Source organism: Camelina sativa, chromosome 5 (assembly GCF_000633955.1).
Source record: "Camelina sativa cultivar DH55 chromosome 5, Cs, whole genome shotgun sequence".
NCBI lineage: Eukaryota > Viridiplantae > Streptophyta > Magnoliopsida > Brassicales > Brassicaceae > Camelina > Camelina sativa.
In genome coordinates this window covers 12,513,756-12,529,582 of record NC_025689.1, presented here as the reverse complement: position 1 = coordinate 12,529,582, position 15,827 = coordinate 12,513,756, and the positions used below count along the sequence as shown (strand labels likewise).

Genomic DNA, 15,827 nt, shown 5'->3' with positions numbered 1-15,827 from the left:
TTTTATAACATAATAATAAGATTTTACTATTTTAATATTTTATTATTTTAATAATCTACAACGTAATAAAATTTTGACACATATCGCAATCTTATAAAGTAGTAACTTTTGAAACCATACTTTATATAATAAGATAACTATTATATTGTTTACTAAAAAAAAATTGTGTACTTTTGAAATATTAAATAAGGGATACGTAAAACTGTAGTTGCAAGTTTTAGTGCTTGTAGCTAATTTCACAAGTTTGACAACATGTATACCCCTAAAATATGGTCTCGAATATGGTTCATTCAAGTTATTGGACAACAACAATTTTCGAAATTAAATTATCTTCACCAAAAGTTTAAGTGGCTCATGGTTGTGTATATATATATAGCTAATTCTATAGCCAATAAAGTATTTAATGGAAAAAAACACATATGGTATCAACAGATCCATTCTAAACATCTCAATTGAATTATTTATTAATTGTTTTTTCATATTAAACAAAAATCTTAATAGTATTCCACCCCATCTTAAGTATCTTCATCAAATTAAGTTTTTTCATGAATTTAATTTATAGATAAGTAATATTTGATTACAACGCTGTCAATACATTATAATTATTAAGATATGAATTAAGTTTTAAAACAAAATTATTAAGAAGAAGATAAGCAAAACATAAGCAATATATGAACAAAAAGTTATACGTGTTCACATTTACTCGGTTTGGATCCTCTCTATGCTACAAAATCGTGAGAATATCATCCATAAAGACTCAACACCTTTACGTGGTGGGAGACGGAATCCTAGAGACTCAAAAAATCCCACCACATCTTGTCGAGGGCCTTGATACACCATGTAACCTTCTGATAGAAGAATTAAGTCATCAAAAAGATCAAATGTTTCTGGTGCAGGCTAAAGAAGTGCCATGAGAACAGTTGCATCCATTAGGTGGACAAAGTTTCTGATGCATTTCACAATCTGGAANGGATCCGCTGATGACTTATCAAATGGTGTGGCCAGCTTGGAATCCGCAGCATGCCCATATTGTGAGTTTCGGAACGCAGCCGCTATGTCTGAGACAGGAATGAACTGATATGGTTTCGAAGGATCTGCCCAGTATTGAGCTTGATCCTTTTTGGAAGTCACCTGCAATGCCAACATTATATTTGATTAGAGAATAAAATTTTTAGGCTACCATGTGAAGTTGTACTACTAAACTATATCTCTGAATCATATCTATGTAATGTTTTAGTAAATAACCAAAACTAAAATGCATGAAATAAACAACAAGATTGTAAAAGAGTTAGGATGTATACCTCTTGGAGAAAATCGGCAACACCTTTACGTGGTGGGAGACGGAATCCTAGAGACTCAAAAAATCCCACCACATCTTGTCGAGGGCCTTGATACACCATGTAACCTTCTGATAGAAGAATTAAGTCATCAAAAAGATCAAATGTTTCTGGTGCAGGCTAAAGAAGTGCCATGAGAACAGTTGCATCCATTAGGTGGACAAAGTTTCTGATGCATTTCACAATCTGGAAAGTTGTTGAGCTATCAAGACCAGTAGATATTTCATCCATAAACAACGTTTTTCTTGGTCCAACAATCATCTCTCCTGCATTATATATATAGGTCAGGTTTCACAGTTAGCATAACAGAGCTGGTGGATAATTAAGTGTGAATAATAATAAATGCATGCCAACCATCATGTGTTTCTCCTATCATCTTTGTGTGATTTTGTTTTTAATTATTTTGACAACAATAATTTTCGATATTAAATTATCTTCACCAAAATTTTAAGTGGCTCATGGTTGTGTATATATAGCTAATTAGTAATTAACTATAGCCAATAAATAACAAGTTATTGGTCAATAACAAAACATATTTATACCCCACAAAAGAGCTAAAAATATTATATTTTGATAGAGTCATATTACTTAAAAAAAAGTCTCTAATAAAAACATGAAAAATCTTGTAGTTTTTATATTAATTAATATTATGTGTTTTGGATCGAATACTGAAGGTATCTTCAATACAAATTGCCCTACAAGCAGATTGGAGATAATAAACGATCTTGGTCCTGGTCGAACTCTTCAATATGATTGCCATTCTAAGAACAACAATTTAGAAGTTAATATTTTAGAATTCAAAGCCAATAAAACAATTCTTTTTCGGGAGGATGTATTCAAAAAGACGATATGGCGTTGTGTCTTGAAACAAGGTTTGTGGATGAAGTATTCTCACGATTTTGTAGCATACAGAGTGAAAGTGCATCAGAGTTCTGACGATGACAAGATGTTTGTGATTAGCTGACATGGCATGAAGTGCTGATGTGGAGAAGGATTGTTGGACAAGATGACGAGTCATGAGATTTGGAAGGAAGAAGCATATACTCGAAGATATTGAGAATATATCTCGTTAAGGGAATAAAGATGTAATATCTTTGGGGATCAAGGATATTTCCTTTTTGTTAGGATGCACAAAGATTTAGGTTAGAGATCTTTGGTGCAAGTATAAAAAGACTAGGGCTAGCCACGAAAAGAGCTAACAATCGTGGGTAGAAAGTTGTGAGATTTGTAACCTTCTTCAAACATTTATAAAAAGGCTTAGAAGGTGAGTGTGTTTAACTCTTTTAAATCTACACAGGGTGTTGCTTTAGATAGATAGGAGAGTGAGTTTTTATTAAAGTTTTGTAAAAAACGAGAGTTTTCATATAAGATTGAATAAAAAGAGTTTGCTTGGTGCGTTTCCAAATAGGTTATTTGTGTGTGTGTTCTCTGTACTTTAACACAGAGGATCCAAACCGAGTAAATGTAAACAAGTATATTCATGGCGTGCCAAACTTGATGGGATTTATTTGGAGAAAAATTCAAAAGGTCTGCCGAAGCTTAAGCTTCCATGGATTAAAAAGTAATGTGTTTTCCTTTTCCTATTTTTCCTATTTTTGTAAATTTATTTATTAAATTTTTTGAATTATGCTTTATCATGGCTTTTGGGAGTTTACATATCTTGAAAACTCAACTGATTCATCAAGATGTTGGAACTTATTTTTGACAAAGTGGCTTTGACCACTTTTTCAGTTTCAATGAGTTTTCCGGTGAAATTGTATATTGGAATTAACGGATCGATGGAATCGTCGCTGCCAGCACTACAAAGTTGTGTATTAGAAGTTTTAGAACATCAAGAAACAAAGGTCGTTTGAATTAAAAAAATTGAAAAATTAACGTCATGAAGTTCATAAGTTGTGAGGTATGACGAGTCCCTCCAATGAAAAGCTCCTGGTACAAAGATGTGATCAGAATCATTCGTGTGTTCATCTGCACGTCTCTATCTCTCTCTTACAAATGAAATTCAACGAAGCATCCTTTTTGTAACGTTTATGTGTTATTCATTTTGTCTATAGTTTGGTATGGAGGCAAACGTTAATCATTCACAGATTTGACATCATATTGTCAAACAAAAAAAACTTGATGGGTTCTTTTCGACCACATTGATGTGGAACCTAACTAAATTTAATATAGGAAAACTCCATGAACTCGTTTTGAAAAAATATTAGTCTAGCTAGTTGCCACCCACATGGTTACGAGAAGGCAGAAAGATATGGTCCTAAGGATTTAAATGCAACATTGTCAAAGTCCTTCACGTGGAACATGAGTGGTCTGATGATATGATAACTAAAGTCTTTAATATGCCAAGGTAGTTGATTGGAGAATCGTGCGTTAGTATTTAGGCAGGAGTTAGAGGAGCCAAAAAAAAACAACTGTAGAGGCAGCAGAAGCTAGCTTGGTTGTGAAGTTATGTCCGTCGTTGTGGATGTCATCGTAGCTCGAGATGAAAATATGTTTGAGAAACTGAAGAAGGCGGCTCAAGACGGGGATATAGGAAAGCTTTACGAGTTGATAGCAGAAGATAAAAACATTTTAGATCACTTTGATAAAATGGCTTTTTGTGAGACACCACTACACATTGCAGCTGAGAAAGGGCAAACTCATTTTGCCATGGAAGTAATGAGCCTTAAGCCGTCGCTTGCTTTGAAGCTAAACGTGTCAGGTTTCAGCCCTATGCATTTAGCCCTACACAACAACCACAGTCGAATGGTGAGAGGGTTTGTCGCAATTGACAGCAGCTTAGTCAGCATCAAGGGAAGAGGAAGGATTACTCCTTTGCATCAGGTGGCTCGAATAGGTGATGCAGAATTGTTGAGTGAGTTTTTGTTTGCTTGTCCTTCTTCTGTAAACGATTTGACGATTAAGTGTGAGACCGTTGTGCATATTGCTGTGAAGAACCACCAGATTATGGCATTTAAGGTTCTATTGGGATGGGTCAAGAGAGTAAACAGAGAGGACATCTTGGACTGGAAGGATGAATATGGTAACACAGTCTTCCATATTGCTACATCCATAAATCAAACTGAGGTATATATATATATAGCTTTTGGATCTGCTAGCTATTCTAAACTAATTTTATTATTAACATGCATGTGAGAGACTAATTTGCTTTCTTTTGATTTGGTTCTTTCTAAAAGCTGTATATATATTCAATATATGTAAATATTCAATTTTTGCAGGTCATGAAGTTACTGAAAGTTAGAACAGTTTAACAAGATTGAAGCTTTCAATGTTTCATTTCTGCTTAACTTACAAGAGAGACTTTACAAGTTTATTTATATCTAAAACCATAAACCCTAGATGCATTCTCGATTCCTCTAGAGTCTTCTGCCAGATGTCATGATCTTCTTGAACATGAAGGATCAAGCGCTGCAAATCGATTTGACAGCTTGAATGGCTCCGTACGATCGACAACGACAGGAGTCTTCCCTTTTCTTTTGTCTTCACGTGAGATAGCCGTTGCAGAGAATTGAGCCACATTGTTGGACTTGATTAATTGGTTGGGCCTGGGCTTCATCAAACTGTCTTGACCCATTAATTCTTTACCTCTCAAAGTGCTGTCGTTTTGTATTGACGAGGGAACCAAAAACTCTGGTTTTGGTGTAGGTCTGCTATCAAAACATGAACTTTGATGGCAAAACTGCGATGGACATATATCAAACTCACCAGTCTAGAGCTTGTTTCCCTGAAGCAAGAAGAATATTTCATAGTGCTAAAGAAAAACTAGTTTGTCGTTCCACAACGACGACTCTTGCAGAATATTTGAGCAAAGATCTATCATTTATTGAGAAACAGAACACTCTCTTGGGGCTGAACAATTTCAGCATCATTAGAGACACTTCTCGAAACACTAGCAACCGCCACGAAACAATTCTTGTGGTGGCTACACTGATGGTCACAGCTGCATTCACGGCTGGTCTCTGTCCTCCAGGCGGATTTTGGCAGGAGAATGGCGGTAGGCACAAGGCTGGGCAGATGACAATGCCTTTCGAGTACGCCTTCTCTTTTCTTGCCCTCACAGGATTTGCCTTCTTATCATCTCTATACGTAATCCTAAATCTCATAATTGGACTCCCCATGTGGAAGTTAATCTATGGTTCAACGGCGGCTTTAGGTATCGCTATCTCTGCATCGTACGCCGTTATATTCCCGTCTCCAGGAACCTACTGGATTTGGCATATCTCAGCGTTCATCTTCGTCTGTGCATTCCCGTTGATTATATTTTCCATGTTGTTTGCTATTTTCAAGGCATTCGTTGTTCATAAACGTCGCCGGCAACAGGTAGACTTCCCGGCGAGCTGCTTCAGATCATCTCATAGCTATCGCTATTGAACCGTGAAGCCTTCAACTGTTATCTATATATCTCGAATCATGCCTGCTTTTCCATGGAGTTAATTATTAACTAGTATTTACTATGTTCATACATGCATGTGAAAGAAATAAAACAAAAGTAATTAATTATGTATCATGATTCATGAAGGGCTCTTTGTATTTGTTGTAAAAATAATTTTCGTAAAATAGCCTATAAGAATGTTTTATAATCACTTCACATGGAGAATTCTCTTTTAACATACATATTCTATATTATGATTAACTAGATGAATGACAAGAGATGAACAGGTGATTGAATCGTTTGTCCTATTGGTTATGGGGACTGAGATGCATGATAAATCACTTGGCCCGGTGTGCTTCAGCTTGAAAGTCTCATCTGCAAACTTCTGACCATAGATTGATTCTCCACCCATATCGTCTCTGTGTGATTTGAAGTCACCTCCCTAGATCATAAAGCTGGGAGTGGGAATGATTCTATGGAATTTGCTTCCCTTGTAGTGTAGAGGTTTCCCACTCTTCCAAACACCTTTCTCCCCTGTCAAAAATTAAACATTTTATCACAACCCCGGGTTCCAAAAACTTCTTTTAAAAAAATGAAGCTACACATTGTTGAAACATTGCAAAATATCTCCATCATGTATAACAACTGTTCATGCATGAAGAAAGATATTGGCACACTCGTTGAAGTGGATTTGCCGACGATCGACATTTTCCACTAAGTTTTTTTTTTTTTTTTTTTTTTTTTTTTTTAAAAAAACTTTTCTATTAATATTAGTAATGATAATGGGCCTACCACTAATGGGCTCGGCCTTGGAACTAATTACAAAGGTCCAGCAGTTACAAAAAGGAGAAAACGGCGGTCGATGCCTTCGCCGGAAAAACGATCGGATCCTGCTGAATGACCTGAAACAGAAGCTTGAACAGGAACGCCGGTGGTTGCAGGATCCACGGCTTTGCGGCGGATACACCAAATCGAAACCCTTGACATCCGCAACCAAACTCTGTCTCAGGTTCTTCTCCGGTGTACTGTTTGACCCGCTACAGATCACGACAGCGGATTCAAGGAATCAAGGAATCAAACCAGCGGATTTGCCGACGATCACGACAGCGGATTTGCCATGGAACGTTGGCTCGTCGATGATGCTCTCTACGTCACCAAGCTGTTAGAGGATTACTCCTTCAAGTGTCCACGCCACTGGACAGATGTAATAGAACCATAAGCATCACACTGGAAACAACTGAAGTACCAAAACAAATACTTTAACCTGTTTGTTTTGGTACTTCAGTTGATTCCAGTGCGGTGGTATGGTTCTATTATATCTGTCCAGTGGCGTGGACACTTCAAGAAGTAATCCTCTCACAGCTTGGCGACGTGGAGAGCATTCGACGAGCCAACGTTCCATGGCACGCTGAAGATACACTGATGTGATTAACTTTCATATATCTTTTGGCCCTTTTTAAATAGTACTGTTACCGTTTTACGAGTAGAATTGAATTGTCACGCATTTGGAGTTGTGCATGCATTTTGGGACAGGTATTGTGGTTGTGCCAATGTGAAACACTCACCAACAAGTAACCTAACAAAAACTCAAAATTCACCTAAATATTTGTTATATCTTTTCAAATCCCACATGGAACCATGTTAAATACATGTATTTCCTAACCAAGAAAATCTTTAAATATACTTCAATATCATTGAAAATTAAACCTAAGTTTTTTCTATAACAATGGAATTCAAATAAAACTTTCAATTCAGTAGCAAATGGCAATCTTATGATTAAATTTATGGACATCAACGGCTTTAACCATAAAAAGAGGGTTCCTTGGTGAACATCTCCTATATACGTGAAGTACGTATTTGTAGTCTCAAGATCAGAAAGTGTAAAAATTACTTACTTTGCAAACAAAAGCTGGTTCAAATAACATATCATTAATTTATATATATGAGCTACTTTTCAGACGAAATTTCTAAGGCAGCTAATTGGGAAACTATATAATGTTAGATTAATCATTGTTTAGGGTCTCTTTTGGTTAAGAAAACGATAGGCATAATCTTGAATTCTAAATAAGTTGACTAGTATATATGAGTTCTGTTTGAAAGGGAGAAATCTAGTCTATGATCAGTAAGTAGTCACTAAGTGTCACCTTGAATGAACACCTTAAGAGGACACTGAGTTTCTTCTTGAATGGAGCACTCAAACTTGAGTTGAGTAGAGAAGAGAAGCTGAGATGATGTTGAAACCCTTGACATAGGGTTCAACTCCTTTTTAACTTTACCAGTACTCCACCAGGTTGGTTCTGTAAAGGTGATCAGAACAGAGTTTGAAGTCCTTGAGATACATAGTTGCGGACTCTACTTAAGGATGACCATACCATTATTCTGAATTTCTTGACATTCCCCAACAACACCACCAGAAAATCAAAACAAAAGCAAAAACTCTCTCTATAAGTCAATATTAATGAAACCAACCTTTGAAACTTAAAAGTGATTCTGTTCTTGTAGCGTTTGGGACATGTTTACATTATAAACTAACTCGCATCCTGAAGAAGAAGAAGGGTTTTTGGGTATACGGTTTAGAGAGGAAGTTCTCCACTGTCTGCAATAACGACTTTGCTCTTAGGAGTTCCGCTTTGCTTTCCTTCAGCTTCAATCTTGTAGACAACATCCATTCCTTGCTCCACTTTCCCAAACACCACATGCCTTCCATCTAACCAGCTTGTTTTCACGGTTGTAATAAAAAACTGTGAACCGTTTGTGTCTTCTCCCGAGTTAGCCATCGAAAGCAAACCTGTGTCACGATTCACATATCAACCATCAGGTCTTCACAACAATTTTATGACACTCGCCAAACTTGGCTTAAAAGAGAAGGAAGAAAACGATAAACAACCTGGCCCAGTGTGCTTCAGCTTGAAGTTCTCATCTGCAAACTTCTGACCGTAGATTGATTCTCCACCCATACCGTTTCCGTGTGTGAAGTCACCTCCCTGGATCATAAAGCTGGGAATGATTCTATGGAATTTGCTTCCCTTGTAGTGTAGAGGCTTCCCACTCTTCCCAACACCTTTCTCCCCTGTCAAAATCAAATGATATTATCTCATCGTTTGCATTGTAATATTGAAACAAGATTGTGCATAATATAGAGTTTATATGGTGAAAGTATACCTGTGCACAGAGCTCTGAAGTTTTCTGCAACAAGGAAAACACACACACAATCAAGAATTAATCCCTTGGATTTAACATAGTCTAGTAAACATGATCAAAAACTTCAAAAACCATAACTATTTCACCTGCAGTTTTAGGAACTGCCTTGCCAAATAGTCCTATAACAACGCGACCTGCGACGACATAAACAGAACCAATCAAACATCAACGCAAAGCTAAGAATCTGTAAGCTGAAGAACAACATTTTTCACTAAAGTTCAATGGAATCATATATACCAGCGGATTTGCCGTCGATCTCGACATCGAAGTAAACCTTGTGAGTAATCTCTTTCAGATCTTCTTTTGCCTAAATTGAAGAACAACCACAAATTGATTCAAAAATCAACGGAGATTTGAAACTGTTGTTACTTTACACATTTCAGAAACTGTGATCACATCATCGTTCTTAAGTCCAGAAGCCTAACTAAGTACATGTGTGTATTAGATAACAAACACTTAGAAGCTCTCTTTAAACAATCTGGTGAATTCAATTTGTAGATCTGGATCATTTGTGGCCAGATTCGTGAGGGTATTAAGCAATGGTTACCTCGATTGAAGCTACGGCTCCGAGAAGGAGGAGAGTTCCAAATAGAATAGAGCTTGCTCTCGCCATCTTCGTCATCTTCTTCTTCTCAATCGAAACAGAGTAGTAAGTAAGTAAGTAAACGATCGATTGATGATGATCACACTTGAACGAAGCTAACATGCGCCGGAGTTGTTTCTTGGACTTTCTTAGTGGGTTTTCTTGTGGGCTTTTTACAGTTTGTAATTTGTAAATTAGTGAGAAAATATGCAAATCAAAATATACTTTTAATTAAACAATTTATTATTCATGTAAAGAAATTTTTTTCCTCAGAATTCATCATCATGAAACTGAAAAATCTGAAGTGTATCTATCTGTGGTTTTCCACAAAGACAAATGACTTTGTTGTGAAAGGCACTGAAACTCTACTTTTTTTTTTATAGTAAGGTGTAGTAGCTAGTAGCTACAAAGCCTACAAGACTCTTGATTTTGTATTTTGCTTCCTACTTTTCATTAACCTACTTTTTTTCTTTCTTTCTATGTTGATATATCTATATGCTTATTTAAGCAACCCTTTAAACAAATAACCCTATTTCATATAAAATATTACACAAAATGCCACTATATTTTAATACAAAATATAATAACAGAATTTTAATATTAATTTGTTGTAACCTGAAAATGATTATCCAAAAAATAGCAATTATTAATTTATTAGATTATAAAAAAATTATTAATAAAATAATCTCGAAATTATTTAATAAAATAATAATAAAATTATTTCAAAATTATGTAATAAAATAATTAAACATATTCTATTTATTGTTTCAGAAATCTTAGGAAACAATAACAAACTATTTAGAAAATTATAAAACTTAAATTTATTTATAAAACTAAAATTAAATATTTACATATCTAAATCATTTAATAATAACAAATATATATATTAAAATTAGGATACAACATTGTTAATATTTTTAAAATATATCTATATACTTATTTAAGCTATATTGTTAAAAAATTAACCAGTTCTGATGTGACATATTACGAAAATGCTATTATGTTTTAATTATTCTAATAACTAACAAAAGAAAAGTTTAGATTTGTTTACAAAATAATAAAACTCTATTTATTGTTTCATAAATCTTAAGAAATAATAACAAACTATTTAATTGACTAAAACTGTGACAACCCGTCTCGCGGACCCCACTAGCCCACCGCTAGCTGCCCCAATGGACCGTCTGTGGACCCCACTAGCCCACCACTAGCTGGCCCAACAGACCCTAACCTGGCCCTGCAGGGCATCAATCATAACCCATCACTGTGGATATCCCAATCCACCAGTAGGTTATTGGTGCGCCAGGCGTTCCTCGAACCCTGGTTCCCATCCTTTAACAACCTTCCCACAGGACAAGTTGTCACCAATTGATCTGCAGGTCAATTGGTGGCAACTTGTCCTGTAGGAAGGCTGTTAAAGGATGGGGACCAGGGTTCGAGGAACGCCTGGCGCACCAATAACCTACTGGTGGATGTGGATTTCCACAGTGACTGGTTAGGATCGATGCCCTGCAGGGCCAGCTTGGAGTCCGTTGGGACGGCTAGCAGGGTCCACGGATGGTCCATTGGGGCAGCTAGCGGTGGGCTAGTGGGGTCCGCAGGATGGGTTGTCACAAAAACTTAATTGTTTATACACAATATTCACTATATAAACAATACTAAGTGTATAATATTGATAATATACATAACCTAATTGTAATTTTCACCTATAAAATTAATATACAACATGTTATACCAATAACTTCAATTTGTAAATTTGGTATATTAAGATCTCTAAACACGATCACATCAATTTGTAATACCAAATCACGGGTCGATACATTTTTTGTTGGATTTTTTTGGCTTTACCGAATGTGTATAATTAATGAATTTGATATTGCACCAAACCAAAATAGTAGTACCAACTACGGATCGAAATCAGAGTATGACTTTAAGTAAATTAAATATATGATTTTATGTATAGAATTAATAAATTTTATATTATTATTTTGTAACAAACAAATCCAAATTTACATAAATATTTCCTTACGATTAACGTGTATTTATGAGTCGGGTAATAAAACGGGTAATGAGACGGGTAACGAGACGCTCAAAAATTAAATTAATATCCGATACTCGATCACTATTCATAGATAATATAATTATTATACCCTTCACTCGACCCTAAAGCTGCGGGTACCTTTTTTTGGGACGGATACAACCGAAAAACGGGTCCAATACGGGTATCGGTAGTAGTTTCCAGGTTTACCTATTAGTAGTTTAATATGAATCAAAATTCACCATAAAATACTATATTATATAATATGTAAATAAATGATACAACATAAACATAATATTAACAAATAACAAAACAAAAAAAATTCTCCGCGCTACCAGCGCGGGTTATTATCTAGTAATATATATCAAACTGAAGTTTTTAGTCATGTCTATTCCTATAATTACCGTTAAATGTTTATCTATATTATGTTACTTTTCTATTATTGTTGTGCATATAAACATGTGATATGTTTTCTTGAAGAAGAATTTTTATATTATCGTTAAAAGTGTTCTATATTAATTTATCTTTCTAACCGTACTAAAATACAATGCTAAATTTCATCTCATTCATACTCTTTTTGTTATATCTTGGTAACAACTATTCAAGTTTTTATATTCTTAATCTATATATAATAGCAAACTCTTTTTTGGATGTCAACTTTTATCTAACGGATGAGATTGTTTCTATTATCTCATCTTACGGTTTAAAATTATTAATGATCCCAATAATTGCAAGTTTTTTTTTCCAATAATCGTATTTCTTCGTCGTACCTCCATCTTTTAAAAATCACACATATTAAACCCTTTGTTAATGATCTCAAAAGTTGCAATGTTTCGGTCCAACAATTTTGTTTCTTCGTTGCACCCCCAACTTTCCATGTTGGCACCCGTTAGTTTTCACACCCTTTTGTTTTACACATGTTTGTTTATATAAAGTTGCAATGTTTTGATCCAACAATTGTGTTTCTTTGTCTTACCCCTAGCTTTCAATGGTTGCACTTGTTAGTTTTCACACCTTTTTGTTTCACACTTCTTTGTTTTCATATTTTTGTTTTTATATATATACAGATTTTTATGGACTTTGAAAATAGTTTTTTTTTCTTTGAGTATTATTAATGATCACACACTTTGTTAATGATCTCAGAGTTGCAAAGTTTTGGTCCAACAATTGTGTTTCTTCGTTGCACCCCCAGCTTTCCATGTTGGCACCCGTTAGTTTTCACACCCTTTTGTTTTACACCTCTTTGTTTATATAAAGTTGCAATGTTTTGATCCAACAATTGTGTTTCTTCGTTGTACCCCTCGCTTTCAATGGTTGTACTTGTTAGTTTTCGTACCTTTTTGTTTCACACCTTTTTGTTTCACACCTCTATGTTTTCACACTCTTTGTTTTTATAGAGGAATATTTGCATTCTAACACACTTTTGAACCACCACACACTTTTCTTATAGTGTTTTATTTTCTTACCCTCTAACTCTCTCTCTCCAAACACATTACTTCTCAACACACATCTTTCTTTTATTTTTTATTTTTTACTCTTTTTCCAAATAATTTTTATTTTATTTGTTTATCAAAGTCCCTTTCTTTGATATATGTGTTTGAATAATCTTGAGTAGTGGATAACAAAATATATATATATATATATATATATATATATATATATATNCTTTTTTACCCTCTAACTCTCTCTCCAAACACATTACTTCCCAACACACATTTTTCTTTTATTTTTATTTTTTTACTCTATTTACTTTCCTTTATCTTTCTTTCTTACCCTCTCTAACTCTCTCTCCATTTTCAAATATTTTTATTTTATTTCTTTATCTTACTCCCTTTCTTTCATATATGTGTTTGAATATTCTTGAGTAGTGGATAACAATATATATATATATATATATATATATATTCCTTAGCCACATTTATATCTTTTANTATTTATCATCTACAAAATCAAATCCAGATGCTTATATGTTTATGATTATTTAGTTTCATGTTCAATATATATAATATCATCCATCAAATCTTTTTCATATGTTATTGATCATCAGTTTTATGTTTTCTAGTAAAAAATCTTCAGATTTGGCTACATTTGTTACAATTACTATGAAATTAAATTTATGATCTAAAACTTAGGATTTAGGGTTTAGGGTTTAGAGTTTTAAGGTTTAGGGCTTAGAGATTTAGGGTTTAGAGTTTAGTATAGGATATAATGAACGGTTTCATGCTTAGGTTTTTAGGGGATATGATGAGGTTAAAATTGTTTGGTAGTTAACAATGACTAATTCACCAAAACACAAGTAGTTTTAGTGGACGTGTATAATTTAGCGTCCATGTGGACTTGATTTTATGGACATGAAAGATTAAAATTGTTTGATAGTTTACCATGACTACTTTACTAAACCACAAGCTGTTTAACTAATTAGGTATTCATATGTTTTTTTTTCTCTGGTCATCCAAAATAAGTATCCATCTATGCATGTTAACCATCCAAATAATAGCGAACAACATCAATTAATTTGGAAATTTATAAAGAATGTAATGCAAGAAGTCAAAATTTGAAAATTTATAAAGAATGTAATGCAAGAAGTCAAAATTTTGGACTAATTTAAGGTTTAGGGTTTACAGGTTGGGGTAGGTCAATTTCATGTTTTATAGTAAAAGATCTTCATATTTGACTACATTTGTTAAAGTTTCTATGAAATTAAATTTATAATTATGGTTTATGATCTAAGGTTAAGGTCTAAAGTTTAGGATTTAGGTGTTAGGGTTTAGGGTTTAGGGTTTAGGATTTAGAATTTAGAGGTTTAGGGTTTAAGATAGGATATAATGAACGGTCTCATGCTTAGTTTTTAGGGGATATGATGATGTTAAAATTGTTTGATTGTTAACAACAATTGTTTCACCAAAACACAAGTAGTTTTTAGTGGACGTGTATAACTCATCATCCATGTGGATTTGATGTTAGAATAAGTATCCACATAAGTATCCACAAATAAGACATTAGTATCCACAAATATGTATCCACATAATAAAAAAATTTTAGCATCCACATAACAATTAACAAATATTCAACTATAATTAGATAATTGAGTATTCATATATTTTTCTCTGATCATCCAAAAGTAAGTATTCATCTAGATATGTTAACCATCCATATAATACCGAACAATTATTCAAATATAAATAGATAATGTATAACTAATCAGTATCCATAGCACCTCATCCACATGATGTCATCAAATTTTCATTATAAAAACCTAGTTTTTAAGATACAAATACAATCCGCTCCATACAAATTAATGGACACCAATTTTGTAAAGAATGTTGTCCACATAAACAATACATAATGAATACCATTAGAAAAACATTCTTATTGGAAACAATGCATTAATAATGCATTATTATGTTAATTAGGCACTCTTATGTATCCACAAAAAAAATATTCATAAAAACGTATCCACAAATAAGTATCCATAAAAAAATATCCACATAATAATTTACAAATATTCAACTATAATTGGATAATATGTAATACAATTATTCATTTTTTAAATATAGTAAAATGGATCTTAAAATGTAGAAAAAAATAAAATTATAATGAATCATAAATACAAAATTGAAAATATATATCATAATAATTGAATAAAATGATTACAAAGAGAGAAAGAGATAAACAAGAAAAGAAAAAGAAAAAAAAGTGAAGAATAGAAAAAAATGGACAATTCTAGTTAACACTTGGTTAGAAAGTTTCAATCTTTCTGCTTTTCCAAGTGTTTCTAGCACAAAAACCAGTGATATAATTCTCAAATCTTTCTTTATCAGTTAAGAACAACATCAATGAATTTGGAAATTTATAAAGAATCTAATACAAGGAGTCAAAAATTCTTCAGTTCATGTTTTCTAGTAAAAATTCTTCAGACTTGGCTATATTTGTTAAAATTGCTATGAAATTAATTTTATGATTATGATTTATGATCTAAAGTTTAGGATATAGAGAATAATAAAAAAAAACATGCAATGAAAAAGAGAGAAGGAAAATAAGAGAAAATACAAGAAATGAAGAGAGAGAATAATGAGAAAGGAGACAAAAATATTTGTATTTTTTTGTTGCTTTTAGTAAGGGTATAATAGTCATAAAATTAATGAATAGTAGAAAATATGATGCAAAAAGTGCTATCTAATAGCAAAAAGTGTGTCAACTGAAAGAAGTTTTAGATAAAGTGTGATATTGTGCAAATCTCCCTTTTATATATATACAGATTTTTATTGACTTTGAAAATATTTTTTGTTCTTTGAGTAT

At 33.4% G+C, this 15,827-nt stretch overlaps 4 protein-coding genes across 4 annotated transcripts; 2 read left to right on the top strand and 2 right to left on the bottom strand.

Annotated features, from left to right (window-relative positions):
* LOC104789187 (ABC transporter G family member 31-like) lies at window positions 898–1,450 on the bottom strand. Its single transcript, XM_010514920.2, has 2 exons — window positions 1,302–1,450; window positions 898–1,131 (listed from the first exon to the last, which is right to left on the bottom strand). The coding sequence occupies exons 1-2, from the start codon at window positions 1,398–1,400 to the stop codon at window positions 898–900; spliced, it is 333 nt and encodes a 110-aa protein (XP_010513222.1). The 5' UTR covers window positions 1,401–1,450.
* LOC109132843 (ankyrin repeat-containing protein ITN1-like) lies at window positions 3,786–4,392 on the top strand. The gene is made up of 2 exons (XM_019245274.1): window positions 3,786–4,295; window positions 4,369–4,392. The coding sequence occupies exons 1-2, from the start codon at window positions 3,786–3,788 to the stop codon at window positions 4,390–4,392; spliced, it is 534 nt and encodes a 177-aa protein (XP_019100819.1).
* LOC104789186 lies at window positions 4,559–5,708 on the top strand. Its single transcript, XM_019245273.1, has 2 exons — window positions 4,559–4,582; window positions 4,983–5,708. Exons 1-2 carry the CDS (start codon window positions 4,559–4,561, stop codon window positions 5,706–5,708), a joined length of 750 nt encoding a protein of 249 aa, XP_019100818.1.
* On the bottom strand, window positions 8,063–9,637 carry LOC104786679 (peptidyl-prolyl cis-trans isomerase CYP19-4). Its single transcript, XM_010512124.1, has 6 exons — window positions 9,458–9,637; window positions 9,148–9,217; window positions 8,997–9,044; window positions 8,872–8,895; window positions 8,597–8,779; window positions 8,063–8,497 (listed from the first exon to the last, which is right to left on the bottom strand). Exons 1-6 carry the CDS (start codon window positions 9,614–9,616, stop codon window positions 8,283–8,285), a joined length of 699 nt encoding a protein of 232 aa, XP_010510426.1. The 5' UTR covers window positions 9,617–9,637; the 3' UTR covers window positions 8,063–8,282.

Coding starts and splice junctions, on each gene's coding strand:
- LOC109132843 (XM_019245274.1), top strand. CDS start 3,786: ATGTCCGTCGTTGTGGATGTCATCGTAGCTCGAGATGAAAATATGTTT. Junction 4,296..4,368: donor ACCAGATTATGGCATTTAAG/GTTCTATTGGGA, acceptor ATGGTAACACAG/TCTTCCATATTGCTACATCC.
- LOC104786679 (XM_010512124.1), bottom strand. CDS start 9,616: ATGTTAGCTTCGTTCAAGTGTGATCATCATCAATCGATCGTTTACTTA. Junction 9,218..9,457: donor GAGCCGTAGCTTCAATCGAG/GTAACCATTGCT, acceptor TCTTCAATTTAG/GCAAAAGAAGATCTGAAAGA. Junction 8,896..8,996: donor GGCAGTTCCTAAAACTGCAG/GTGAAATAGTTA, acceptor TCCTTGTTGCAG/AAAACTTCAGAGCTCTGTGC.
- LOC104789186 (XM_019245273.1), top strand. CDS start 4,559: ATGAAGTTACTGAAAGTTAGAACA. Junction 4,583..4,982: donor AGTTACTGAAAGTTAGAACA/GTTTAACAAGAT, acceptor GTTTTGGTGTAG/GTCTGCTATCAAAACATGAA.